This window comes from Oryctolagus cuniculus, chromosome 21, assembly GCF_051225735.1.
Source record: "Oryctolagus cuniculus isolate XC-2025 breed Fujian yellow rabbit chromosome 21, ASM5122573v1, whole genome shotgun sequence".
NCBI lineage: Eukaryota > Metazoa > Chordata > Mammalia > Lagomorpha > Leporidae > Oryctolagus > Oryctolagus cuniculus.
In genome coordinates this window covers 11,881,258-11,908,828 of record NC_142887.1, presented here as the reverse complement: position 1 = coordinate 11,908,828, position 27,571 = coordinate 11,881,258, and the positions used below count along the sequence as shown (strand labels likewise).

At 49.5% G+C, this 27,571-nt stretch overlaps 1 protein-coding gene across 9 annotated transcripts in view; it reads right to left on the bottom strand.

The window, feature by feature from the left end:
• IFT81 (intraflagellar transport 81) overlaps window positions 1-27,571 on the bottom strand; it is a 198,183-nt gene that overhangs the window by 79,972 nt on the left and 90,640 nt on the right. For 4 of the 9 annotated variants that reach the window (XM_089323093.1, XM_089323094.1, XM_089323099.1 and 1 more), the window contains 3 exons: window positions 6,706-6,870; window positions 6,088-6,191; window positions 3,439-3,619 (listed from right to left, as the gene is read on the bottom strand). In XM_089323093.1, coding sequence (XP_089179219.1) covers window positions 3,439-3,619; window positions 6,088-6,191; window positions 6,706-6,849 — 429 coding nt within the window. In that variant the 5' untranslated portion in view covers window positions 6,850-6,870. The other 5 variants (XM_089323092.1, XM_089323098.1, XM_089323091.1 and 2 more) reach the window with 4 other exon arrangements.

Sequence of the window (27,571 nt, the reverse complement as noted above, 5' to 3'; positions counted from 1 at the left end):
CACATTCTTAAAATTTACATAGGACAAAACAGTAGATCTGTACAGCTTGACCACTAAGTATTTCCCCAGTTTCATTTCTAGCTATTCTCCCATCTCACATGCTATACTTAGCTATACTGATATTCAGTACTGGCAACATTCCAAGCACTCACCTCCAGCTTACACAACCTATTCGCTGTGAGAACCCCTCCCATCCCTAGCCCAGGTAATTCCTGTTTATCCTACAGGTCTCAGCATAGATTATCAGTATTCTCAGAGAAGCCTTCTCTGACCTTTCCTATCACTGTAGATATGACATAAAATTATAACTGACCAGCTACTTGTCTGTCCATTAGGGCAAGCCAGGAGAACAAGACTCATCCTCAGCCGGCGCCATGGCTCACTAGGCTAATCCTCCGCCTTGCGGTGCCGGCACACCGGGTTCTAGTCCCGGTCGGGGCGCCAGATTCTGTCCCGGTTGCCCCTCTTCCAGGCCAGTTCTCTGCTGTGGCCTGGGAGTGCAGTGGAGGATGGCCCAAGTGCTTGGGCCCTGCACCCGCATGGGAGACCAGGAGAAGCACCTGGCTCCTGCCATCAGATCAGCGCGGTGCGCCGGCCGCGGCAGCCATTGGAGGGGGAACCAATGGCAAAGGAAGACCTTTCTCTCTGTCTCTCTCTCACTGTCCACTCTGCCTGTCCAAAAAAAAAAAGAAAAGAAAAAGAAAAAAAAAGAAAAGACTCATCCTCATGCGTACATTGTACATCCCTAGGATCCATCACAGTACATAACAACCCAAACAGATGTTCAATAAAGCAGTTGAATGAACGAAAAAAAAATCACAACTTTCCTAAATTTGTAAAAATAGTATTTTTGGTAGAAAAGATAGAAAATTATTTTTCTTGACTAATCATATCCTATACATCTACAAATTATTCATTCTAAAACTCTTCATTCAGAAAGGTAACATACATTTTTCTAAAGACTTATTTATTTGAAAGGAAAAGTGACATAACGAGAGACAGAGATCGTCTGTTGGTTCGGTCCCCAAATGGCTGCCAATAGCCAGGTCTGGGCCAGGCAGAAGTCAGGAGCAAGGAACTACATCTGGGCCTCCCAGGTTGGTGGCAGGGACACAATTACTTGGACCATCCACCGCTGCCTTCCCAGCAGAGAGCTGGATCTGAAGCAGAGCAGCCAGTATTCAAACTGGCACTCCAATATGGAATGGCACTGCAACAAGTAGTGGCTGAATCCACTACACCACTATGCCACTTGCATAATATGCATTTTTTAAAATTAAGGTCTCTGGAACTGGCCATGTGGTGCGGTAGCTTAATCCTCTGCCTGCAGTGCCAGCATCTCAAATGGTTGCTGGTTCTAGTCCCCGCTGCTCCTCTTCCAACCCAGCTCTCTGCTATGGCCTTGGAAAGTAGAAGATGGCCCAAGTGCTTGGGCCCCTGCACCTGCATGGGAGACCCGGAAGAATATCGTGGCTCCTGGTTTTGGATCAGCCCAGCTGCGGCCATTTGGGGAGTGAACCAGTGGATGGAAGACCTTTCTCTCTGTGTCTCCCTCTCTCTGTCTGACCTTCCTGTCTCTCCCTCTCACTTTCTACCTCTCAAATAAAATCTTTAAAAAAATAATAAAAAATAAATTAAGGTCTCTGCTGATTGGCTAAATGTGTAAGTCATTACATACACAAACATAATATGCTTAAAGAACAAATATTTCTTTATGATTATACTAAAATTCCTCTAGAGGATTTTGTTTTTATCAAATTTATTGATGGAAGTGGGTAGGAGGAGAAAACATTCCACATTTATACTTCCCTATTTCCTATCCGGTAAAAGTTTCAAAGGTAAGGACAGGATATCCTCATTCTGTTTCTCCTTGGCATCTACTGTGACATTTGACATACTTATTTACACAAATATTAGCTTAAGAGATCAATATTGACTTTTTCTGAATGAATGCCATGCCTAAAAAATAACAAAATACGTAGATGGAAAACAAAAACACACATTTGGTTGTTAATATTCAAATATTGAACAACCAACATATAGAAGCAATCACACAAAATCCTCGGGGAAAACAAAGATGAATAAACACACGTCGCTTGTCTCCACAGACCTCAGGCTCTACTGGGAAAGAGAGAGCGACAAACTATTCACAAGAGGCGTGTATCAGTGCACTAATCATTCTGTTTAACTGCTATGAAATAAACGGGCAACACATTAAACAGAGGCAATTGTCTTTTTAACCAAAGTCCTCTAAAATCTATGCCTGTTTTATCTCCTACAGTCTGACCACTAATGTGCTTTGGGATCCCAGGACCAAGAGTGAGATCACTTAGTCCTCAGTGCACAGAGATTTAAGACCTTAGGCCAGGGGCCGACACTGCGGCGCAGCAGGTTAAAGCCCCAGCCTGCAGTGCCAGCATCCCATATGGGTGCCAGTTCAAATCCTTGCTGCTCCTCTTCTGATCCAGCTCTCTGTTATGGTCTGGGAAAGCAATAGAAGATGGCCTGCACCCACATGGGAGACATGGAAGAAACTCCTGGCTCCTGGCTTTGGATCAACACAGCTCCAGCCATGGTGGCCATCTGGGGAGTGAACCAGTAGATGGAAGATCTCTCTCTCTCTGCTTCTGAGCCTTTTAAATAAATAATTTTTTTTTTTTAAAAGAAGAAGATCGCACAAGTCCTTGGGCCCCTGCACCTGCATGGGAGACCCGGAAGAAGCTCCTGGCTTCAGATCAGCTCAGCTCTGGCCGTTGAGGTCACTTGGGAAGTGAACCAGCGGATGAAAGACCTCTCTCTCTCTGGCTCTACCTCTCTCTGTAACTCTTTCAAATAAATAAAATAATCTTAAAAAAAAAAAGAATATGAAATCTTCTTAAAAAAAAAGATACCTTAGGCCAGAACCCAGTGTTACCCCAAAATTCTAGTGAGAACACACTGAGATTTCAAACTACCAGACCTTTATCCTCCATCTGCTTGGCAAGTCACTTTGAGACTTTAAGTCTAGCTTCTCTGCTTATTTCCCTGCAGGGGCTCACATGTCTCAGCTTGCCTGGGATACTCTTGATTTATTAGCCCTGGTGTAATTTTTATGATGGCCCATTTTCTCTATATTTGGATGACAAACTGAATAGGTACTTTACTGAGCAGCAAAAAGCTCTGTAGTCTCAAGCCCTAGGTCCCATCTAGCTAAAGTGCTGAGTAAAAATTACCCAAAAATTTTAATTTCAAGCTTTTTTTCTATCCATATACTCCTATCACTGAAGCAGAATTTTTGTGCAAAAGTCATGTTAACATGTGACTACGGTAGAATCAGTGATACCTTCTCACCTTCTGCTGCCAACTGGAACAACAGAAATAGCAAGAAAAATTAACTTGATTACGTGCACCTCAAAATCCATTGCAGATAGCTCAAAATGCCCTTTTGGTATTGCATACCTGTTTATTGGTGTCAGCCACAGTTTCATCCTGAAGAAACTCACTTGGCACCTCAAGTTTTATTAAAAAACGAGCTAAATATGCTCTCTTCTTCAGTTCGTTAGTCCTCTGAAGAAGCCAGTGGAGCACTGGGTAAATTACAGGTTTGCTTCCAATCACCAGACCCTGACGGAAAGTACTCCTGAGAAAACAAAAGCACACGTGAGGACACACACACACACACACACACACACATATACTTATCAGGGCGTCTTGCAAAGAGATAGACAGTATTTGCTCAAAATCAGATTTACAGGGGCTGGCGCTGTGGCGCAGCAGGTTAACGCCGTGGCCTGAAGTGCCAGCACCCCATAAGGGCGCCTGTTCGAGACCTGACTGCTCCACTACCGATCCAGATCTCTGCTATGGCCTGGGAAAGCAGAAGACAGCCCAAGTCCTTGGGCCCCTACACCCGCATGGGAGACCTGAAGGAGGCTCCTGGCTCCCGGCTTTGGATCGGCGCAGCTCCAGCCGTTGCGGCCAATTGGGGAGTGAATCAAAGAACGGAGGACTTTCTCTCTCTCTCTCTGCCTCTCCTCTCTGTGTAACTCTGACTTTCAAATAAATAAATAAATCTTTAAAAAAATCAGATTTATAATGTCCTGATTGCTTTCTATAACTTTTTTTTTTTTTTTTTTGACAGGCAGAGTGGACAGTGAGAGAGAGAGAGAGAGACAGAGAGAAAGGTCTTCCTTTGCCGTTGGTTCACCCTTCAATGGCCACCGTGGCTGGCGTGCTGCAGCCGGCGCACCGCGATGATCCGAAGCCAGGAGCCAGGTGCTTTTCCTGGTCTCCCATGCGGGTGCAGGGCCCAAGCACTTGGGCCATCTTCCACTGCACTCCTGGGCCATAGCAGAGAGCTGGCCTGGAAGAGGGGCAACCGGGACAGAATCCAGCATCCCGACCGGGACTAGAACCCGGTGTGCCGGCGCCACAAGGCGGAGGATTAGCCTATTGAGCCAGGGCACCAGCAAAAACTTTCTATAACTTCTTTAAAAGAATAAACCCAAGGCTATTTCAAAGTCAGTCTGTACATTAATTAGAAAAGATGGAAAGTTAAGCCTTCAAATTGAAGTAGCCAAGGAAGTCAAGTTGGAACCACTAATTGGTACAGTCAGTCTCAATACTTCAATGACTGGGCAATGTTTAAGTTGTTTTTATTTAGGATGACAGATAAATGATAAAATGGTAGAGAATTTATCTGGCTTTTTTATTATTATTATTAAGGCAAAGATCTGACTCATTTAAGATTTCTACATGACAGTATATTAGAAGGTTTAAGATGGGGCCGGCGCTGTGGCTCACTTGGTTAATCCTCCACCTGCAGCGCCTGCATCCCATATGGGCGCAGGGTTCTAGTCCCAGTTGCTCCTCTTCCAGTCCAGCTCTCTGCTGTGGCCCAGGAGGTCAGTGGAGGATGGCCCAGGTCCTTGGGCCCTGCATCTGCTTGGGAGACCAGGAGGAAGCACCTGGCTCCTGGCTTCAGATCGGCACAGCACCAGCCATAGCAGCCATTTGGGGAGTGAACCAACGGAAGGAAGATCTTTCTCTCTGTCTCTCTTTCTCACTGTCTATATCTCTACCTGTCAAATAAAAAAAAAAAAAATTCCCACAGCAGCCAGGGCTGGGACAGGCCAAAGCCAAGAGCCCAGGGCCCACTTCAGGTCTCCGACGTGAGTGGCAGGGACCTGAGTGCTGGAGCCGTCACTGCGGCTCCCAGGTGCACCAGCAGGAAGCAGGAGTTGGAGGCAGGGCAGGTGCAGGGACCCAGATCTCGGATACGGGATGTGGGTGGCCCAAGGAGCATCTTAGGTACTGACACAGACACCCACCCCAAGTACTTTAGGAGCCCGGGTCAGGGCCAGGATGAAGAGCAGTTATCTGGACAGTGCACAAGACTCGCCTTCCTCTGTGCTCACTGGGTGGCTGCGGCTGCACTGGGCACCTCCCGGGTTGTCGGGCTGAGGGCCCCTGCGCCCATAGGCCACTGCCCAGAGGCCTCTCCCCAAGGCAGCTGACCACGCAGCCAGCAGGGAGAGCCAGAGAGGGGCCATTGGCCTGGGTCCCGATCCCGTGGGAGAGAGTCTCAAAAGTACCCTCCCTCCTCCGGCAAAAAAAAAAAAAAAAAAAGGTTTAAGATTTTGAGGGCCGGCTCTGTGGCACCGCAGATAAAGCTCATGCCTTTAGTGCCTGCATCCCATATGGGCACCAGTTTGAGTCCCGGCTGCTCTACTTCCCATCCAGCTCTCTGCTAATGCAGCTGGGAAAGCACTAGACGATGGCCCAAGTGCTTGGGCCTCTGCACCTGTGTGGGAGACCCAGAAGAAGCTCCTGGCTCCTAGCTTTGGATCGGCCCAGCTCTGGTTGTTGCGGATGTTTGGAGAGTAAACTAGCAGATGGAAGACTTCTCTCTCTGCCTCTGCCTCACTGTAACTCTGCCTTTCAAAAAATTAAATAAAAATCTTAAAAAAAAGTATTTTGAAATTCAGCAGAGTTCTCACTCCACTGAATTAGGGAGACCAGTACTGCCTAAAAAGACTGATTGTTTCATGCAAAGGTTTGGATAGAAAACTGTAGTTTTTAAAAAGCAAGATGTGATCAGATTCTTACATGTCTGTAGCATTTCCTGGAGGTTTATATTTAAGGATACCGAGAAGGCTCAACATCCGTTTGGCTGTTTGCTCTGGCATCTCCTCTCTGATATCAACAACTTGCTAAAAAATAAATGGAAGTATGTTATTGCTGCATATCTAACAAAGAACAATATTTAAACTATCAAAACTGTTTTGCTAGCACATAACAGGTACAATGGTCTCTTCATAAAACAGATTAACTATGGAGGCCCCCAGATTCCAAGAGAGAGGGCACACAAGTCAGATCAGGATTCATATTAAGAATGTTAGGCTTAAAAAAGAGTCTCCAATGGAAAAAGACCAGTGTATGAGAGACATGAGCCAACTTGCAATACAATAAAACCTTTTGTTAAAGTATTTTCATTCTAGGACCAAATCCATTTATGTCTGGACGTAGGGAAATAATGTCTAAATAAGGTACAAGCAGATAATTTTTGGGCTAGTAGCAAAACCTTAAAGATCATTTACTATTACTTTATAGGCATGGAAAATAAGGCTCAGAGAGGTCAAATAAATTGCCCAACCCACAGCTATTGAGGGCAGAAACCTGCTTTCTGGCCACTCTTCTCATCACGGAGGAAGAGAAAACTCTTACCTTTGGGTCAATCTCAGCCAGAACATCATTGAGAACTTGTAATAGTTGCATTGGCTCCAGGGAATCAAATGTGATTAAATTATAATTCTTCCTAAAAGGCTCTTTATTGAGATTGTCCACAATGAATTTGATTTGGTCACTCATAATTTGATCTTATAACTTAAGCTACAAATAAATACAGAGAAAAAAATTCTTCAACATTGCTAACAAAATTTCTGGGAAAAAAATGAGAATTAAATTCATTGGAAGTAGGCTTGAAAAGTATAATTCTACATGGTATACAAAAATGCTATTTTGTTGAAAGAAATCAGTTTGAAGACTGATAATAAAAGCTGCAGTATATGCTGCTAGTAGTTAACATCAAGTGTTTCTGTGTATACCTCAGGTTTGGCAGTGATCACTTGAATGAACATGGACAAGTGAATAATAACTCCTATCTACATCAATAGCTCTCTCACTCAGCTGTATAATTCCTACCCAGGAGTTAAGACTTGTTAGGCTGCAGACATGCTTCTAATAATTTTTTTTTTTTAAAGTAGTCCACATTAAACATCCAGATCCAGATCCCCAGTTTTTCTAAAAATCAAATCTGGCAACACGGAGCCTACACTTGTGCTTGACCACAACCAACAGAAGCGGAGCAGATGCACACTTTCGCCTGGACACGCTCTCTGGTTCGGTTCTGGTCTCCCCCACCACACCTCTTCACCTGTCCGCTCCTGTTAAGGGCTTGGTGCCATCCTGGAGTAATGGAGGCCTTCATTTCCTTTCGCCTTCAGTGAGGCAACGATCTCCCATATTCTGGCCTCGATCTCTCCCCTTTCCGAATCATCTGTAGCTTCCCATCACATACAAAATAAAGTCCAAGCTTCTTGACTTGGAGACTCATGATGTAGTTCAACCAGCCTTTCCCAACTTCATTTCCAAATTGTTACCTTTCACCTTTCAAACCTCAGCCCACGGAAGCAGTCACAGTCCACCTGTCGGCCTTCACCTAAAGCTGTTTTCTTGGCCTAGAAAGCGTGCTGCCATCTTTCAAGATTTGCCCACCAGATGCATGTTTCTCCAGGAAACTTTTCTCAAGGTCTCGCTAAGTTCGACAGCAGAGTGAACAGCACCTGCCCTCCACGCTGACTGCACTTTATCTGCGCTTCTCCCCTAGGGTTGCTTTTTATCTTGTACTAGTTCCTTATGTACACATTTTCTATTCTCTCCTGAGCTGTAAATTCCATGAGGCCAGTACCTCTAAGCTCATGTTTGAACACCCACTAGATCTGAAAGAGTGACTTCTTCCACTGGACTGGATGAACTTGTGCATAGGCCCAAGGCCAGGAAAAAAAAAAAAAATCTAAATCTAAAGGCAATCAGGTTGATGGTGAGAGAGATAATAAGTTTTATAAAAACTGAATATCTGATTTCTTAATTGCTGAAACAGCTTTGCCAAAGTAAACTGCTTTAACTTTAGCAATTAAAAAAATGAGTTGCTAAAAAGAAAAAAAATTACTTCAGTGCTCCCCAATAGTAAAAATTACAAAATAGATGCTAATTTTACTCATGACCTAAATTGAGACAGAAAACATCTTGCCCTGAAATGGGTCTTTTAAACTGGGTGGGAGTAGCTGGATATTTAGGGAAAAAAAAATATTATCATTTCTCCATAATGATGATAAAATTATGAACAAATAATTATTGCTTAGAAAATAAGTCAAAAGAGGGTAATACTCAGTGTGGCTGATCAATGAAAGATTTCGTCTAAAAAGGGAAAACCTTTACTTCAGTAGAAAAGAAAAAAAAATCCACAATGCAGCAGTTTTTCCCGTCGGAAGTGTTTTAAACAAAAGTCCACGTCAGAGGCTTCACACACAGACATTTCTAATCTTAAAGGATTTAGAAATTCGCCCCGGGTCTCCGCTTTTATCCCGTTTCAAAAAACACAAAAACAAACCAAAAATCCGGGGAAACGAATACAACGTTACCAGTTAGGAAAAGAAAGCAGCTGGGTTTGAGAGCCCTAGCCGCCCACCAGCCTTCCAGTGGTCACCCGCTGAGGACAAAGATGCTCCGGGCAGGGAGCCTTCGCCGCCCCGTGGGCTCCGCGCTCCAAAATTAGCAAAAGCAATTACTCTCCCGCTTCCAGCGCGCAGTCGCCACGCGAATGCACCCGCACCCGCACGCACCCACGCAGGCGCCGAGGGGTGGGGGCAGAACCAAAACCAGGACGTGCCTCCCGTCTGCACAGCTCGGCGCTGCACCGATGCTACCCCGCAGCCCCCCGGGAGCCCCAGACACAGGGCCGCGCGACCCCCGCGCCCGGCGAGGGGACAGGGCGCTCCGCGGCCGACCGGGACCCTCGCGGGGGCCGCTCACCCCGCGGGCCAGCGGCCTGGAGGCCGGCGAGGCCCAGCAGAGGGGCTCGGCCCCCCATTTCGGGGCTCACACGCCTCGACCCCTCCACTGGAGGCTGCCGCACCAGGACCGGGAGCAGGGGGAGGTGCTTTCCTATTTCGGGGTTCGGGGGAGTTTCCGACCGCGAGTTGGCGAGGTTACCTCAAATTCTCCTCACGAAACCACTTCCCCACCCTCCCCCAGGAGGCACCCGGGCTGCCGCGGGTTCCTAGAGACGAGCTCCTTGGTAACGGTTGCCAGGTCGTGGCGACACGCCACTTCCGGTGGGGGCGGGCGCGCTTCCGCGGGGCCCTCGAGCGCGCGCGCGCGCGCTGTCGGGGCGGGGCCCGGGGCGGGAAAGGGCGGGCGAGCGCTGGGCCCACGCGCGAAGGCGGGGCACGTGGCCGGTGCGCTTGCGGGGCGTCGAGGGTCTGTGGGCTGTTGTCCCCACTCAACCAAACGTGGCGCTGACCTGGCGGGGCCTTGGTGGGTGGGGTGAGGGAGTCTTTGGCCTGGCTTTCGAATTTAGGTTTTTTTGACACAGTACCTCTAAATTGGGTTATCCACAGGAACAAGTGTAGCGTCTGGCAGGATTGGAAGAAACCACATTCATCACAGAGATTTCAGCTTTTGCGTCACGGCATTGGGCCACATTGCCTGCCCTGGGAATTAACTGTGTTTTAATCCCGTCCCTTTATATATATAAATTATATATATATTTTATATATAGGATATATATTATATGTGTGTGTGTGTATATATATATATATATATATATATATAATCAGAACCTGAAAAGGGGGAAGAAAATGGCCTAAGGCTCCTTGGGGCATCTGAGAAGATCTCCAGGCACAGGCAGAAGTAAGCCGCATCCTCCTGTGGTCTCCGGTTTCGCACAGTGCGGTAGGCAGGGTTGTGCCCTTGTCACCAAGGAGCTTAGAAGTCTCCTGGAAAAAAAGACCCCAGAAATGCACTACCTGGCTGAGGGGAGACCTTGGTGAATGGTGTTTTCTAAGATTTAGTTGAAAGAGTGATGGAGAGAAGGGGAGAGGCGCGTGCGCGCACACACACACACACACACACACAGAAAATCTCCCACCTGCTGGTTCTCTCCCCATAGAGCTGCAACGACCAGGGCTGGGCCAAGCCGAAGCCAGGAACATGGAATTCCATGCGGGTCTCCCACGTGGGTGCAGGGGTGCAAGTACTTGGCCCATCTTCTGCTGCTTTCCCAGGCACATTAGCAGGGAGCTGGATCAGAAGCAGAGCGGCCAGGACTCAAACTAGTGCTCCGATGTGTGATGCCAGCTTCCGAGGTGGTGGCTTAACCTGCTGTGCCACAATGCTGGCCTCTGTGACTGGTATTTTGGTTTTTTTGTTTTGTTTTTAAAGATTTATTTATTTTGAAAATTGGAGTTACACAGAGAGAGGAGAGGCAGAGAGAGAGAGAGAGGTCCTCCATCCTATGGCTCACCCCCCAGTTGGCTGCAATGGCTGGAGCTGTGCCGACCCGAAGCCAGGAGCCAGGATCCTCTTCTGGTTCTCCCACACGGATGCAGGGGCCCAAGGACTTGGGCCATCCTCCACTGCTTTCCCAGGCCACAGCAGAGAGCTGGATCGGTAGTGGAGCAGCGGGGTCTTGAACTGGTGCCCATATGGGATGCTGGCACTTCAGGCCAGGGTGTTAACCCACTGTGCCACAGCGCCGGCTCCCTGTGACTGGTATTTTGAGAGTCTACTGCACTTTGTGATATCCATTGGCAATGAAAAACAGAAAGATGAAAATTAAATGCTTCATACCCTGAAAACTTAGTTTGTCTGCTTTAATGTCTGAGGAGAAACCAACTGTGGGTTTAGCCTCAGACTTAGAACAACAACAAAGTCACAAATTAGACCCTAGCTATTTCCTGTACCACCTCGGCTGTGCAGGTTGTTGGGAACGCAGTGGAGGCGGGGACTCAACCTGGCCCTGGCCTCAAGGAATAGACAGTCCGTGAAGATGGAACAGGTGAGAGGTGGTTAAACAGGCAACACCCATACAACTGAGATCAATGCTGCAATCAAAAGGAACCAGTGTTGACTGAACCCAGATGAAGAGCTACAAGTTTACTTGGGGAGGGCGCCCACCAGAGGCGCCATAGTATCAGGAAAGCTTCCATCACGTGGACTGATGTTAAAGGATCGTTAAAAATTAGCTAAAGGGAAGGCGAGAGTTTTTCAGGCAGAGGGAACAGAATATGCCAAGACAGGCCTCCTTGCTGGCTGCCTTCTGACTGTTAAGAACTATTGAGCACCCTGCAAAGGGCTTGGAGAGAAACTAGAGCTGGTCCCAATCCATAGACACCCATGACCAGTTTCAGGGAACAGTACTGAAGACCTTGAACATTCAAATCGCTTAAATAATCCTCAGAGAAATACTCAAGGCCTGTTCAGCTGTGTACATGCCTAACTCACTGATCCTGCTGGATGTTAGGAGAGGCTCCTGGCTGCCTGGGTTTGCTGGGAAGTTTCCTCACCACCCTGAGGTTTCCTCCTCTGTAAGATGTGGCTACAGTAATACTTTTCAGTATTTTACAGTATTAAAAAGTACTTAAAACTATCACTTTCCTCCATAGCGTTGATGTGAGCACAGGTCAGTCAGCACAGGTAAAGCAAGCAGAACAGTGGGGGAAGGGCTGCAGATGGTTCTACTTTTTTTTTTTAATGAGGTGGTTTACTTTGCTCTTCCAGAGGATCTGCAGGTACAGGCTATAGGAAGATAAGAGTAATTTTTAGTCCTTCCGCTCCCTTCTGGCTGTTATATAAACACAGTGGAGAATGCAATCTTGAGTAAATTCAGGTAAGCCGTGAGATCCATCTGACTCCAGACAGCGAGCGATGAGATCCGCTGTGAGTCAAGATGGAGTGTATGTCTAACGTGGTTGCACTGGAACACAGAGAAGGACAGGAGGCTAGTGCTTCCTGGGTCCACAAAATGACAAGCTTATATTCCAGCTTGAAGCAAAAGGAGAAGCCATAGAGCACCGGCAGATCCCAGCTCTGTGTTTATGTACAGTGCTCAGACGCAGGCCCAGGGCACACTCGCTGCCACCTCCTGCTTCACATGAGATAGGTCAGACCTCGAGTGGGTTCAGAGAGAGGTTGAAGAAAGAATTCTCTGCAACAGCTTCACAACCGTGATTACCTCCCAGGTCAAGCTGCTCATACGAAGATTTTTTTCCTTAGATGATGTCGAGTCTTCTATGCAAGCCCCTAACGATGCCTTTTGGCTGAACTGTATTTAACATGTTTAACAGATGGAGAGGAGTTCCAGCCATATATGACAACCTCTCTGAAAGCTTTCTACTCCGACCCCATTCTCTCTTTTTTTTCAGCAGCTTTATTGAGGTCTAATTCACATACATACAACTCATCCAGGTAAAGTACACAAGTCCGTGGCTTTCAGCGTTTTCACAGCTATTCGGTCATCATTGCTATCTAATACTAGAACATTTTCATTACCCCAACAGAAACCCTGTTCCCTTCTGCCATCACCCACTGGTGTGCAGCGAGAACTCCCCACCCCCAAGCCCTGGGAAACTGTTCATCTGCTTTCCAGCTTGATATGGACTGGCCTCTTCTGGACATTTCACATAAATGGAATCATAAAACATGGGGCCTCTTGTGCCTGGTTTCCTTCGCTTACATAACGTTTCTTCATCCATGTTGTAGCATGCATCAGTACTACTTCATTCTTTTTTTTCTATGGCCAAGTAGTATTTCATGGTATGGCTAAGCCCCTTTTTATTTATGCATTTATCAGGAGATGGGCATTTGGGTTGTTTCCACTTTTTGGCTGATACGAATAATGTTGCTGCAGCCATCGGCGTACACACCCTCACTCCCCTGTGGATCCCAACTCTGTTGTCGCGGTTGGATGAGCGAGGTGTGTCCGTCACGGGCCCGGTGTGGGGGGCAGCTGTCTTGCATTCTTAGTGTCCTATCAGTTGTTAATTTTGTGGCCTCTTGGGTGCCCATGGCTCTAGACCACAGGGCCCGAGACAGGAATTCTTTGGCAGTTTTTGGCTGTAACAGCACAGCCCTGCTGCTGAAATCTGCTCATCCCTGATCTGATTCTCACCAGCAGCCATCTGATAAGATGCTGCTGCTTGTGTGGAGAGGAGCTCTGTCTTGCAGCGGAGGACAGGGTGAGCAGCAGCGTAGAGGAGGTGAGAGAAAAGCTGGAAGCTTCCCCTTCCAGCCTTCTCATTTAACTGCGTAGACTCTGCAACGCTCATTCACAGTTGTGAGCCTCCTCTCTGGTTGTTTAGAGGGGAAGGAGAATCACTCCTGGCAAAGTGTGTTTTTCAAGACTCAGTTTTGTGTAAGATAAAAAAAAAATGAGGGGGTTGTTATTTCACAGAGGTGTCTGATCCAGGGGTATTGTTACCTGCAGGTATGGCTTGATCTAGGACCTCAGTGATGTCATCATGATATTCTTTGTCTCTTCATCTTTCTGTTTCTCATCCCCTTTCCTTGGAGTGAGCGGCTAGTTAGCAGTGGGCTTACATTCTGTCTGGGAACTTCTATAAGAATAGAACCTTTGGGGCCAATAGTGTGGCATAGAAGGTTAATTTTCTGCCTGCAGTGCTGGCATCCCATATGGGCACCAGTTCGAGTCCTGGCTGCTCCACTTCTGATCCAGCTCCCTGCTAATGTGCCTGGGAAAGTAACAGAAGATGGCCCAAGCACTTGGACTCCTGTTCCTGCTTGGGAGACACGGAAGAAGCTCTTGGCTCCTGGTTTCGTCCTGGCACAGCCCCAGCAATTGTGGCCATTTAGGTAGTGAACCAGCAGATGGAAGATCTCTCCTTCTCTGTATATCTACCTTTCAAATAAATTAAAAAAAAAAAAAGACTAGAACCTTTTCTCTGAGAGGTTCGGCAATTTCCCCGGGGCCAGCTGTCATCTGTTGGTCCATAGCAATAGACAGGGATACTGGGTGAGGGTTGGCTCTCCAAGGGAAGGCCTGGCTTCTGTTATCAGAGGTGGCGATGCTGTGCCAACGAGAACCATAGATGTTCAGGGAAGGCTGGTCAATCGCCAAGGTTGGCTACAAAAGACCGGAAGGTGCAGAGAGATGAGCCTGTGTTTACTGTGGGGGAGCTTCTAGACCAAGGGGAGCCTTCTCCCGATTTCCTTCCAACAAAATTATCCTCCTTCAATGCAGGCTTCCACCATGGCCCAAATGAGGTCTTGAGATAGCAGCAGGCCCTCCGGATCCTCACACAAATCCGAGGAGGCCATGAACATCCGGTCTCCAGCCCCTTCTCGCTTGAGAACTTCCAAACAAGAACTTTCCTGTGCAGAGCCCAGGGAAGCCAAGCCAGTTTTCTGTTTTTGGTATTAAATTTAGACCTTTCATCCTGACCGTGAGATATTTCTGGATTCCGCACGAGTATTCAGTGAATGCCAGTTTTCAAGATGTTATCCCATCTGGGGCTACTCTGCACACTGCCCGCTTTATCTCATTCTTTTAAAACTGGGAAAAATGACCCAGACACAGGCACAGAATCGGAAGTGGGTTACTCTGTTATCCATTAATTGTCATTTAATGCCTTTGCCATCTAGGTTATTTGGAGTTGAAAGAAATGAAATCTAAATGGGAACCTGAACAGAGTTTTGCAGATATCCTGATTTGTCTCTGCTCTGGCAATTTAATCTTGTGGGTGCTGTTTAGTAGCATATTGTGCTTTCTTAAAAGGTAAAAAGATAAATAATACGTGACGCTGTCAACTACATGAATGAGATTCCGGAGTTCTTATTGAATGCAAGTCTTTCTGTCAAATCAGTTCTTTTAAAATGGGCTTCATATTTTTGAATGACTGTGGCTTGCAGAGACTGGCAATCACCGATGAGATTAATGGGCAATGTGGAAGAGTCAACATGCAATTCATATTAACTTCTTGGTTACCAGATTGGATGGAAATACGGGAGGCGCCTAATTTTCTCATCAGGTTCAAACAACACTCACATCGTCACCATATGTCAGGGTCTTGTTTAACCACGTCACCTGTGTCAGAATGGATCCGGATATTAATGGAGGAGTGTACTCCTGTTTGCCGTCCTCTTGAAATAGCTTCCGTTGCCCTGACCTGGGCAGGTTGCGATTCTGAAGCTGCATTTCCTGGGTACTTGAGTACTTCCTGCATAAGCTGCAGGCCCGAAAAGGCCTAAAGTCTTTGGGGGACGCTGTACTGGCTGCGCTCAATAGGAGGCTCCGTGGAGGTGGGTGAGGGGGCCTCCAAGACTGTGAAGAGAGAGGAGAACGAGCAGCCCCTAAGAAAGAGAAAGGATATGGCCAGTGGCTTCCAGGCTGGCCAGATCTCTCCTTGCCCCAGGCTGGCAGGGAAGCATCAGTGCCCGTGGACCTGAAAAAACCTGCAGCCAGAGACGATGGTGAGCAAGCAGTAGGTAGGGTGGGCCATTGACAGAAGACGGCAGGTGGTGCCTCAAAGCTCTGTGGCTGCCAAAGAGCCGGGCACTTGGCATTCCCTGGCATGTGGGTGAAGGGTGAGGTGTTCAACAATGAGATTACATTTCTTGCCAACCTAGCAGAATTGGATTTCAGTTAATTATAAGATGATGTCCTTCCTCTTGTAAATCTGAGTCATGGTCTAAAGTTGATAACCTATCAGTCAACATCCTGGCAGGGTAAAGATGGCACACTCTCAGCAATTGAGGAGAGCTTAATACAGGACTATTTATAAAGATGTGGACAGGGTGTAGGGAAACCAACAAGAGACCAGCAATGCCTTGTTCCCTACACCTGAAACAGAAAGAGGAGGAAACGGGCACCCAGCGCACCGGGGAGCAGCTGCATGCAGAGGGTTGGACACAGCCAGTCCTGACCCTGCCCACCAGCCACCCTCTGATCTCTTGCCTGGCCTCCATTGGTTAAACTCAACAGGCAGCCAAAGCGGGAGGGAGCGCCACAGAGGTCACTCACGCAGAGCCATCTGCCTGGATAAAGAACAGGGAAGAGGACAGCGGAGTGGGGATCCAGGGGGGCAGACAGAATCCTTACAGATTGAATTAAACCATCAAAGTGATGGGCGCTGAGGCCTTGTGAGGTCAGCTGATCCACTCCCATGTCCCTCAAGCTGTCCTTGCTCTCTTGTAGTCGGAGTTCATGGAGTTAGGGCTAATTCCATTTCAGCACACAGCCTGCACCTACATTATCTCCTTTAATTTCCACAACAAGGTTGCGAGGACATTATTTTTCCCCCCATTTTATGATAAAGGAAATTGAGGCCTGGAGAGCTGATAGAGGGCCCAAGATCACATAGGTAGTGACTAGTCAAGCCAAGATTCAAACCTGAGTCTACCTGGTTCCAAAGTCATTTTCACCAACCCACTAAACTCGTTCAGCAGAGACTGAGAGAGAGAAGCATAAATCAGGAGGCTGAGGTGGGAGGCAGAGGGATTTTCTGTGTGGGAGGACCAGGATGAACACACAGAACTGTCTGGCTTTCTGTGCCTACAAGGTCATTGCTGAAGAGCCTCTCCTCTCACCCAGGTAGGACTAATGTTTGAAAATCCAACTGCATATTCCAGAATCAAAGAGGGAAAGAAAACACTTGGCCGAGGAAGGGGGAAAAAAAGCATATTTTCATTTCAGATGCCTTTCAAGTGCTTTTTTTCCCCCAGCTGAATGTTTGGTGTATTTATAGAATTCAGGGGGAGTATTTAAGGGTAACCGGCAGTGGAGCTGCGTTTTGGGCCATCAGGGAGCTCAGAATCACGCAGGAAAAGGTTGATGGGAGGGGACAAGAAAAGGCCAAGAACAGCAGGGTACAAACTGGCTTTTTCCTTTGTGTTGCCAAGACCTCTCATCCTACCGGGCCGAAGACGTCAAATCAAGGTCTATGACAGTGCCATAGATGGAATTACAGAATCCAAATGATGGGCTAGTGGATGAATGGATAAACAAATTGTGAGATTCACATCCAGAATATGATTCAGCCATAAAAAGAAATGAGGTCCCTGATACACATTACACTGCGGATGAACCTTGAAACATGATGCCGAAGGCAAGAGGCCAGCCACAAAAGGACACACACTGTACAATTCCATTTATATGAAATATCTAGAGCAAGCAAACCCTTGGAGACAGAGAGCAGATTGGTGGTTTCCAGGGGCTGGGAGGGAAGGAAGAATGCGGCGTTAAGTGCTCGATGGATGCAGAAATTTCCTTTGGGGGTGACGGAAATGCTCTGTAAATAGATACAGGTGGTGGATGCACAATATTTTCTCTAACACACCAAATGTTCTTTCAAGTGGCTGATGTTATGTGAACCTCACCTCAATTTGGAAAAATAAAAGGAAGAAAAGGTGGCCTGTCAGAACTGTGGGTGGTCAACCAGCTTTCCCAAGTCTTCTAAGCTGCCTCTGTGTGTTGCAGCTGATGTCCCAGGCACTGCATGGCACCAGCCTAATTCATTCCAGTGTTCCATCCGTCAGGTAAGCCACTGCTTGGGACGCCCACATCCCACATTAGAGTGTCTGGTTCAAATCCAAGCTCTCTGCTTCAAATCCAGTTTCCCACTAATGCACATTTTGGGGGCAGCACATAATTGTTCAAGTACTTTGGGCCCTGCCACCCATATGGGAGACCAGGATGGAGCTCCTGGCTCCCAGGTTTGGCCTGGCTCAGCCCTGGCTGTTGCAGGCATTTGGGGAGTAAACCAGAAGATGGAAGATCTCACTCATTCTGTCTCTGCCTTTCAAATAAATAAACATAAAAGAAATAAAAAAGAACAGATGCTTCCTGAGGGCAGAGACCTTGTCCATCTCGCTCAGGATCTGGCACTTCACAGGTGCTTAGTGAATATCAAGTCGGCTGTTGTTGACTGAGCTCTGGGAAGCATCACTTCACTGAACTTGCTCAACACATTTGAGCACCTACTGCGTTCCAGGCACTATTGCAGGTGCTGGCGGAGCAATGGGAGAGAAGGCAGGCAAGACTGGGCCCCCACGGCGTTCATTTTCACTTGGATACCCAACAGTACGGATGGCATCACTGGTATTACTTTGAAAAAAAAGGAAATAAAGTCAGAAAGGTCAGTTTGCCCAAGGTCACACAGTTGGAGGAGTCACCATGACACTCAGTGCTTCTGCCTGATGCCTTGTTGGCGATACTGAGTTTTATCCAGAGCTGGGGATATGTGGTTACCCATCTCAGTTCCTGCCATTGCTTCACCGAAGGATCAAACTCGTCTTTCTGGGAATCAGACCCAGTGCAGAGGGAACAGGCAAGTCCATGACCTCAGAGGCCCTGCTTCCTCCACCCCAGCACCGCCCCCCCCAGCCCTCACGCCGTGATGACGGCTCACACCTGGGGTGTTGCAGATTTGAGCCACAGGTCTCAGTCACCCCTTCTCTCTTATCAGCATGTGACATCCCCAAGTGGCTGGGGCCTGCAGGCAGGGCAAAGAATGCAGCCCGGACAAAAATAAACCTGCCACATTCTTTGGCAGCCCCCTGCCCCTTCCCGCTCTGCAGCCATCCATCCTGGCAGCCTGGCCTGCCAGGGAACGCAGGGAGAGGGATAGCAGGGTGGGGAAAGCAAGCACTGCTGTCGTCCAACCCGGAGAAGAGAGGAAGAGAGAGTGAGAGGGAGCGCAGGAGCGAGAGCGGGAGAGAAAGAGAGAGAGAGGGAAAGAGAGGGAGAGAGAGAGGGGGAGAGAGGGAGAGATCACCTTATATGGGAACGTACGCAGACAATATGTGGCAATGGCTTAGAGGGCAGCAGAGGTCAGATACCAGACAGATGGAAGAAATTAAACATGGGACAGAGCGTGTTCCCGGGGCCCTGAAAACAGCTCTTGTTTCACAGCGAGTTTGCACAAAGCCTGGCCCGTTTTCCTTTTTTGCGCAAGCCAAGCAAGATGTGCATCCTGAACGCTACATGACTTTGAGTCGGACCCCCCCCCCCCCCGCCTGGCACAGGTCTCCACCCTTCAAAGCTGTTTCTTTGATGAACAGAATCCCTCATTGCGAATGAAAGGATGAGACTTATTTCTCATGCATTTCCAGGATCTCCCCAAAGCATGTAAATTGAATAGTTAACGAGTACATAATCTTTGCCTTCTTCTGACCATCATGCCTCAGGTGCTGAATCCGGAGTTAGGAAGATGACAGTGATGATGAGGATCATTTGCTGATCTGCACTCTACAAACATTTCATAATTTGAAATGGTGGGTGACTACTTCAACAATTAATAATAGCGCCGGCGCCGCGGCTCACTAGGCTAATCCTCCGCCTTGCGGCGCTTGCACACCGGGTACTAGTCCCGGTTGGGGCGCCGGATTCTGTCCCGGTTGCCCCTCTTCCAGGCCAGCTCTCTGCTGTGGCCAGGGAGTGCAGTGGAGGATGGCCCAAGTGCTTGGGCCCTGCACCCCATGGGAGACCAGGAGAAGCACCTGGCTCCTGGCTTCGGATCAGCACAGTGTGCCGGCTGCAGCGCGCTGGCCGTGGTGGCCATTGGAGGGTGAACCAACGGTGAAGGAAGACCTTTCTCTCTCTCTCACTGTCCACTCTGCCTGTCAAAAAAAAAAAAAAACCAATTAATAATAGCTTACTTAGCATCTTCCATTTTCCTATTGACGGTCCTGAACATTAATATAGAATCACCATCTGGTCCTTGTCCTTGCGGAGTTTCCCAGGAGGGAGGGGGAAGGTAGACATGGCGGACACGGAGCAAATGCTTCCTCTGGGTGCTCTCAACAGCACTTGGACTTAGCTGCCACTGTCGTCTCCATCCAACACAGGACTTTTTTCCACCCTCTGCACCGTGGACATTGGTGGCTAGCTAAGTCTTTCATCTTAGAGGGGCTGCCCTGTGCATTGTGGGATCTCTGGCCTCTACCCATTAGATGCCAGTAGCAACCACCCCCTGGGGAGGATGCTGCTTCCGGTTGAAAATCGCTGATTCAACAGAGGCTCAGGGTCGGTGAAGAAACGTCTGAAAGGTCATAACCACTGGCGAGAAAGACTCATGTCCTGGTCTGTCCCAGACCCGGGGTCCTCACAATGGCAACGTGGAGCCCTACTTTCTCAGCAGCAGATGAGCGTGAGGGTCAATGGCTGCAGAACTCACGCTCTCAAGGAGAACAGAAGTCACCTGGGTTATGCGGATTCTCTGGGAAGCCAGGGTCGCAAGAGCTGCATGGAGGGGAAGCCTGTGAAAGATGCAGGGGAGGGAGCGGAGTAAGGACTTCAGACCGTGGAGCTGGGCTGACCCCCGGGAAAGGACAGAGCAGGGAGCAGGAGAGGTGCAGGGGTGAGGGGCTGCAGACAGCAGCAAAGTGCTAAGCGCTTTCTGATCAGGCAGACGGGGGCCTCCTGAGCCCAAGCCACCCAGAAGAGGAATCCCAGCTGCACCAGCTCCCGTACTGCGTTCTGGCACTGGCTGGGAGCAGCATGGGGAAGCGTAATGACCTTGGCGAGTCCAGAGGGGTGAGGGTAAGAGCTGGGAGACCATCTAGAAGGGGACGTGAGCAGTGCACTGTGTGGCTGCCAATCATCAAGGTGTTGTTTATTAGTTCCAGACCCCTTAGGTAGGGCAGCCATAGCCACAGCGGCATCCTTTGAGCTTTCTTTTTTTTTTTTTTTTTTTTTTTTTTTTTTTTTTTTACAGGCAGAGTGGACAGTGAGAGAGAGAGACAGAGAGAAAGGTCTTCCTTTGCCGTTGGTTCACCCTCCAATGGCCGCCGCGGTTGGCGCGCTGCGGCCGGCGCACCGCGCTGATCCGATGGCAGGAGCCAGGAGCCAGGTGCTTTTCCTGGTCTCCCATAGGGTGCAGGGCCCAAGCACTTGGGCCATCCTCCACTGCACTCCCTGGCCACAGCAGAGGGCTGGCCTGGAAGAGGGGCAACCGGGACAGAATCCGGCGCCCCTACCGGGACTAGAACCCGGTGTGCCGGCGCCGCTAGGCGGAGGATTAGCCTAGTGAGCCGCGGCGCCGGCCTCTTTTTTTTTTTTTAATACTTATTTATTTGAAAGGCAGAGCTACAGAAGGAGTGGGAGATACAGAGAGAGAGAGAGAGAGAGATCCTGCATCCTCTGGTTTGTTCCCTAAATGGCTGCAATGGCCAGGGCTGGGCCAGGCCAAAACCAACAGTCGGGAACTCCATCCTGGTTTCCCACGTGGGTGGCAGGGACCCAAGCACTCTGGCCAGTTCTGCTGCTTTCCCAGGCACATCAGCAGGGATGCTGGACCTGAAGTGGAGTAGCCAGGACTTGAACCGGTGCTCCCACAGGATGCCGACATTGCAGGCAGCAGCCTATCCCACTGTGCCACAACACAGGCCCCTCCCTGAGCCTTTTGAGGCCCTTTAAAGTCAGCTCCAACTGGAGTGGCACCAGTGAGAAGGGGAAGAGTGCAGCCGACCGACCGGGGTTACTTTTGAGCTGCTTGTGGTTGTGAGCACTCTGTGAGCCTGGTTGTGAGCACTCTGTGAGCCTGGTTGTGAGCACTCTGTGAGCCTGGCTGTGAGCACTCTGTGAGCCTGGTTGTGAGCACTCTATGAGCCTGGTTGTGAGCACTCTGTGAGCCTGGTTGTGAGCACTCTGAGCCATGGTTGTGAGCACTCTGTGAGCCTGGCTGTGAGCACTCTGTGAGCCTGGTTGTGAGCACTCTATGAGCCTGGTTGTGAGCACTCTGTGAGCCATGGCTGTGAGCACTCTGTGAGCCATGGTTGTGAGCACTCTATGAGCCTGGTTGTGAGCACTCTGTGAGCCTGGCTGTGAGCACTCTGTGAGCCTGGTTGTGAGCACTCTGTGAGCCTGGTTGTGAGCACTCTGTGAGCCTGGTTGTGAGCACTCTGAGCCATGGTTGTGAGCACTCTGTGAGCCTGGCTGTGAGCACTCTGTGAGCCTGGTTGTGAGCACTCTATGAGCCTGGTTGTGAGCACTCTGTGAGCCATGGCTGTAAGCACTCTGTGAGCCTGGTTGTGAGCACTCTGTGAGCCTGTTTGTGAGCACTCTGTGAGCTTGGCTGTGAGCACTCTGTGAGCCTGGCTGTGAGCACTCTGAGCCATGGTTGTGAGCACTCTGTGAGCTTGGCTGTGAGCACTCTGAGCCATGGTTGTGAGCACTCTGTGAGCCTGGCTGTGAGCACACTGTGAGCCATGGTTGTGAGCACTCTGTGAGCCTGGTTGTGAGCACTCTGTGAGCCTGGCTGTGAGCACTCTGTGAGCCATGGTTGTGAGCTCTCTGTGAGCCATGGTTGTGAGAACTCTGTGAGCCTGGTTGTGAGTACTCTGTGAGCCATGGTTGTGAGCACTCTGTGAGCCATAGTTGTGAGTACTCTGTGAGCCTGGCTGTGAGCACTCTGTGAGCCATGGTTGTGATTTCTCTGTGAGCCATGGTTGTGAGCACTCTGTGAGCCTGGTTGTGAGCACTCTGTGAGCCATGGCTGTGAGCACTCTGTGAGCCATGGTTGTGAGCTCTCTGTGAGCCTGGTTGTGAGCACTCTGTGAGTCATGGTTGTGAGCACTCTGTGAGCCTGGTTGTGAGCACTCTATGAGTCATGGTTGTGAGCTCTCTGTGAGTCATGGTTGTGAGCACTCTGTGAGCCTGGTTGTGAGCACTCTGTGAGCCATGGTTGTGAGCACTCTATGAGCCATGGTTGTGAGCTCTCTGTGAGCCATAGTTGTGAGCACTCTGTGAGCCATGGCTGTGAGCACTCTGTGAGTCATGGTTGTGAGCACTCTGTGAGCCTGGTTGTGAGCTCTCTGTGAGTTGGTTGTGAGCACTCTGTGAGCCATGGTTGTGAGCACTCTGTGAGTTGGTTGTGAGCACTCTGTGAGTCATGGTTGTGAGCTCTCTGTGAGTCATGGTTGTGAGCACTCTGTGAGTCATGGTTGTGAGCTCTCTGTGAGTCATGGTTGTGAGCACTCTGTGAGCCATGGTTGTGAGCACTCTGTGAGCCATGGCTGTGAGCACTCTGTGAGCCATGGCTGTGAGCACTCTGTGAGCCATGGTTGTGAGCACTCTGTGAGTTGGTTGTGAGCACTCTGTGAGCCTGGTTGTGAGCACTCTGTGAGCCATGGCTGTGAGCACTCTGTGAGCCTGGTTGTGAGCACTCTGTGAGCCATGGTTGTGAGCACTCTGTGAGTTGGTTGTGAGCACTCTGTGAGCCATGGTTGTGAGCACTCTGTGAGCCTGGCTGTGAGCACTCTGTGAGCCATGGTTGTGAGCACTCTGTGAGCCATGGCTGTGAGCACTCTGTGAGCCTGGTTGTGAGCACTCTGTGAGCCATGGCTGTGAGCACTCTGTGAGCCATGGCTGTGAGCACTCTGTGAGCCTGGTTGTGAGCACTCTGTGAGCTGGTTTGAGCACTCTGTGAGCCTGGTTGTGAGCACTCTGTGAGCCATGGCTGTGAGCACTCTGTGAGTTGGTTGTGAGCACTCTGTGAGCCTGGTTGTGAGCACTCTGTGAGCCATGGCTGTGAGCACTCTGTGAGCCTGGTTGTGAGCACTCTGTGAGCCTGGTTGTGAGCACTCTGTGAGCCTGGTTGTGAGCACTCTGTGAGCCATGGCTGTGAGAACTCTGTGAGCCTGGTTGTGAGCACTCTGTGAGCCATGGCTGTGAGCACTCTGTGAGTTGGTTGTGAGCACTCTGTGAGCCTGGTTGTGAGCTCTCTGTGAGCCTGGCTGTGAGCACTCTGTGAGCCATGGCTGTGAGCACTCTGTGAGCCATGGCTGTGAGCACTCTGTGAGCCTGGTTGTGAGCACTCTGTGAGTTGGTTGTGAGCACTCTGTGAGCCTGGCTGTGAGCACTCTGTGAGCCTGGCTGTGAGCACTCTGTGAGTTGGTTGTGAGCTCTCTGTGAGCCATGGCTGTGAGCACTCTGTGAGTCATGGTTGTGAGCTCTCTGTGAGTTGGTTGTGAGCACTCTGTGAGTTGGTTGTGAGCACTCTGTGAGCCATGGCTGTGAGCACTCTGTGAGTCATGGTTGTGAGCTCTCTGTGAGTCATGGCTGTGAGCACTCTGTGAGTTGGTTGTGAGCACTCTGTGAGCCATGGCTGTGAGCACTCTGTGAGCCTGGCTGTGAGCACTCTGTGAGCCATGGTTTCTCACATCTGCCCTGAGAATGAGCAAACGTATCTGAGAGCTTACAGAGCTGCTGAACATGTTTATTTCAGCAGAGGGTGGAGGAACCCTCTGCCTGTCCATTTCCCTGCCAGCCACCCTCCTGTCCTTCCAACTAACTTTTTTTTTAAGATTTATTTCTTTATTTGAAAGGCAGAGTTAGAGAGAGAGAGAGAGAGAGAGAGAGAGAGAGAGAGAGAGGTTTTCCATCTACTGGTTCACTCCCCAGATGGCCACAACAGCCAGCGCTGTGCTGATCTGAAGCCAGGAGCCAGGAGCTTCTCCCGGGTCTCTCAGGTGGGCACAGGGGCCCAAGGACTTGGGCCATCCTCTGCTGCTTTCCAGGCCACAGCAGAGAGCTGGATCGGAAGTGGAGCAGCTGGGACTCAGACCGGTGCTCGTATGGGATCCGGTGCTGCAGGATGGGGCTTTAACTCACTGCGCCACAGTGCCAGGACTCCAACTAACTTTCATCTCCACATCTCCACAAAGACCACAACTAGCACCACCTTGGCTAAATCTGGCACATAGGGACTGGCACTGTGGCATAGCAGGTAAAGCCACCGGCGTCCCATATGGGCGCTGGTTTGAGTCCCAGCTACTCCTCTTCCAACCCAGCTCCCTGCTGATACGCCTGAGAAAGCAGCAGAAGATGGCCCAAGTACTTAGGCCCCTGTACCCATATGGGAGACCTGGAGGAAGCTCTTGGCTCCTGACTTGGAATCGGCTCAGCTCTGGCCATTGCAGCCATTTGGGAAGTGAACCAGTGGATGGAAGATCTCTTTCTCTCTTTCTCTCTCTCTCTCTCTCTCTCCCCCCCATCTTCTTCTGTAACTCTTTCAAATAAATAAATAAATCTTTAAAAATAAATAAATAAATCTGAAAGACAAGTTTTACTTGGCTTATGGGTTGTTTTTGTTTTAAAAGGCCAACATTTAAAAATTGATATTTCATATAAAAATTCGAATTTCAGGCTGCCTTGAAAAACTAGAAAACCTGGCCATCCATGTCGCATAGACAGGCAGAGCTGAGAAGAGACTGCCTGCTTGCAATGGAGCACGCACTGTGCAAGTTGGCACAGTCCCTACCACTCCCTATAGCCTCCGATCCGAAAGCCAGCATCAGTGGATGGTTCCCACATCTGTGCTGCCATTTTTCTCAGAGTAATACTCCTTTGTCCCACACACGTACCAAAGAGGAAAGGGTAGACCAGACAGGACCATGATCTTCCTCACACCTGCCTCCACGTCACTCACCCCAAACGCTGCAGCATCTGAATCTGCCTTTTAGTTTGCCAACAGTCAGCTTTCTGGTATCATAACAAACTACTTGAGACAGGCCACTTACGAGGAAAAGGAGGTGTATTTAGCTGATAGTTTAGGAAGTTCAAGGACCTGGCACCCGTATCAGCTCAGCCCAGGTGAGGGCTTCATGGTGAATGGTGGGTGGTGGAGCACAGGAAAGAACCAGTGAACTGCCACATCTGAAACCAGGAGGAGCAGGAGCGGTGGGTGGGACCAGGCCTACTCCTTCTACAATGATGCTCTGGTAGGAACTCCAGGGGGCACACCAGCAGAGAGCGGGCCCCCAAGGACCGAAGGATGTCCCTCGAGGCCCCACCTCCCGAAGCTGCCACTGCCTCCCAGTAGTGCCATCTTGGGGCCCACGCCTTTAATCAAGTATCTCTGAGGCACCCAAACCAATACCCGAAACTTCCCTTTAAGGTCTCTACAATCCTTTACCCCTTGGTCTTTCATTCACAAAGCTACGAAGGGTCATCCACTTCTTTCAGACACCCAAGGCTGCGCATGACTTCTTCCATGCTAGAGAGTTGCGTCTGGAAGGATAGAGTGATTTACCCAAGGTCACAGCCAGCTGGTGGCAAAACAAAGCCCTTCTGACTTGGCGTGTGATGGTTTTTTCCATTACTCAAGGTGACAACGGGTGCTAGAACTTCCAGTTGCAAATGGCAGAGAGTTAATTGGAACTGACTTAAGCCAAATAGGCAACTGACCGGGTCATATAACTGGAAAGCCCATGGGAGACATGCACTCCAAGTGCAGCCTGACCGAGGAGCTCCGAGCTTGTCCGCAGATCCCTGTCGCTCCTTCTCCAGCTCTCAGTTCTCCTCCTCTGTTGGCTTGATTACAAGCAGCTTCTCCAGTCAGGACAGCAAAACAGCTGCCGGCAGCTCTCAGTGTCATGCTTTTCTCTTCAAAGCCAATGAAAAGAGAGCTTCCCCTCCCAGACAGCCAGCCAAATGGAACGGAGTCTCCTTGCTCTTGAATGGCCTGATAGCCATGGGCCCATAGGAGAACCAATTTACTGGCCGGAGGGGTTGACTAGACGCAGGCCACGTGACCACCTGAAGCCAGGGGTTGGTTAGCTACTCCCAAAAAGGAGCTGAGGGCTAACAGGGGGAGGGGTGAAACCTGCAAAAGAAATGAGTGCTGGGTAAACACTCAGAAAAAAAGACGTTTGCTACACCAAGTCTTCCTTCCTCTCTCTGGAAGGTCTGTCTTTCTCCATTTGAATCCGTTCCAGGCCTAGGTTAAGTCTCCCAGATTTCGCCTCTCTGGGCCACAGTGAAACTCTTCCTGTAGAATGCGGGCCCCATGAGGATGATAACTGTGCAGCGCCACTCAGTGCCACAGCGGTGGCCTGAATGAGAGGATGAGGAGATAATTTGTGTGGTTTGCAGGAATTAGAAAACAGTGCCAAGATTGGAAGGAAATAAGCAAAAACGGTCAGTAGTAGTTATCTCTGAATGGTGGGATATGGGCGATTCTGGCTTTGGATCTTTATTACTTCCCGTATCATCTTCTTTTTTTAAGTTTTATTTATTTTAAAAACAGCCGGCGCCATGGCTCATTTGGCTAATCCTCCACCTGTGGCACTGGCACCCCAGCTTCTAGTCCCGGTTGGGGCGTCGGATTCTGTCCCAGTTGCTCCTTGTCCAGTCCAGCTCTCTGCTGTGGCCTGGGAAGGCAGTGGAGGATGGCCCAAGTGCTTGGGCCCTGCACCCGCATGGGAGACCAGGAGGAAGTGCCTGGCTCCTGGCTTCGGATCAGCACAGCGCCAGCCGTAGTGGCCACTTGGGGGGGTGAACCAATGGAAAAGGAAGACCTTTCTCTCTCTCTTTCTCTAACTCTGCCTGTCACACACACACACACACACACACACACACACACACACACACACACACACAGTTACAGAGAGAGGCAGAGACAGAGAGAAAGGTTTTCCATTCACTTGTTCACTCCCCAGATGGCCGCAACGGCCAGAGCTGCATCAATCCGAAGTCAGGACCCGACAGCTTCTTGCAGGTCTCCCACGTGGGTGC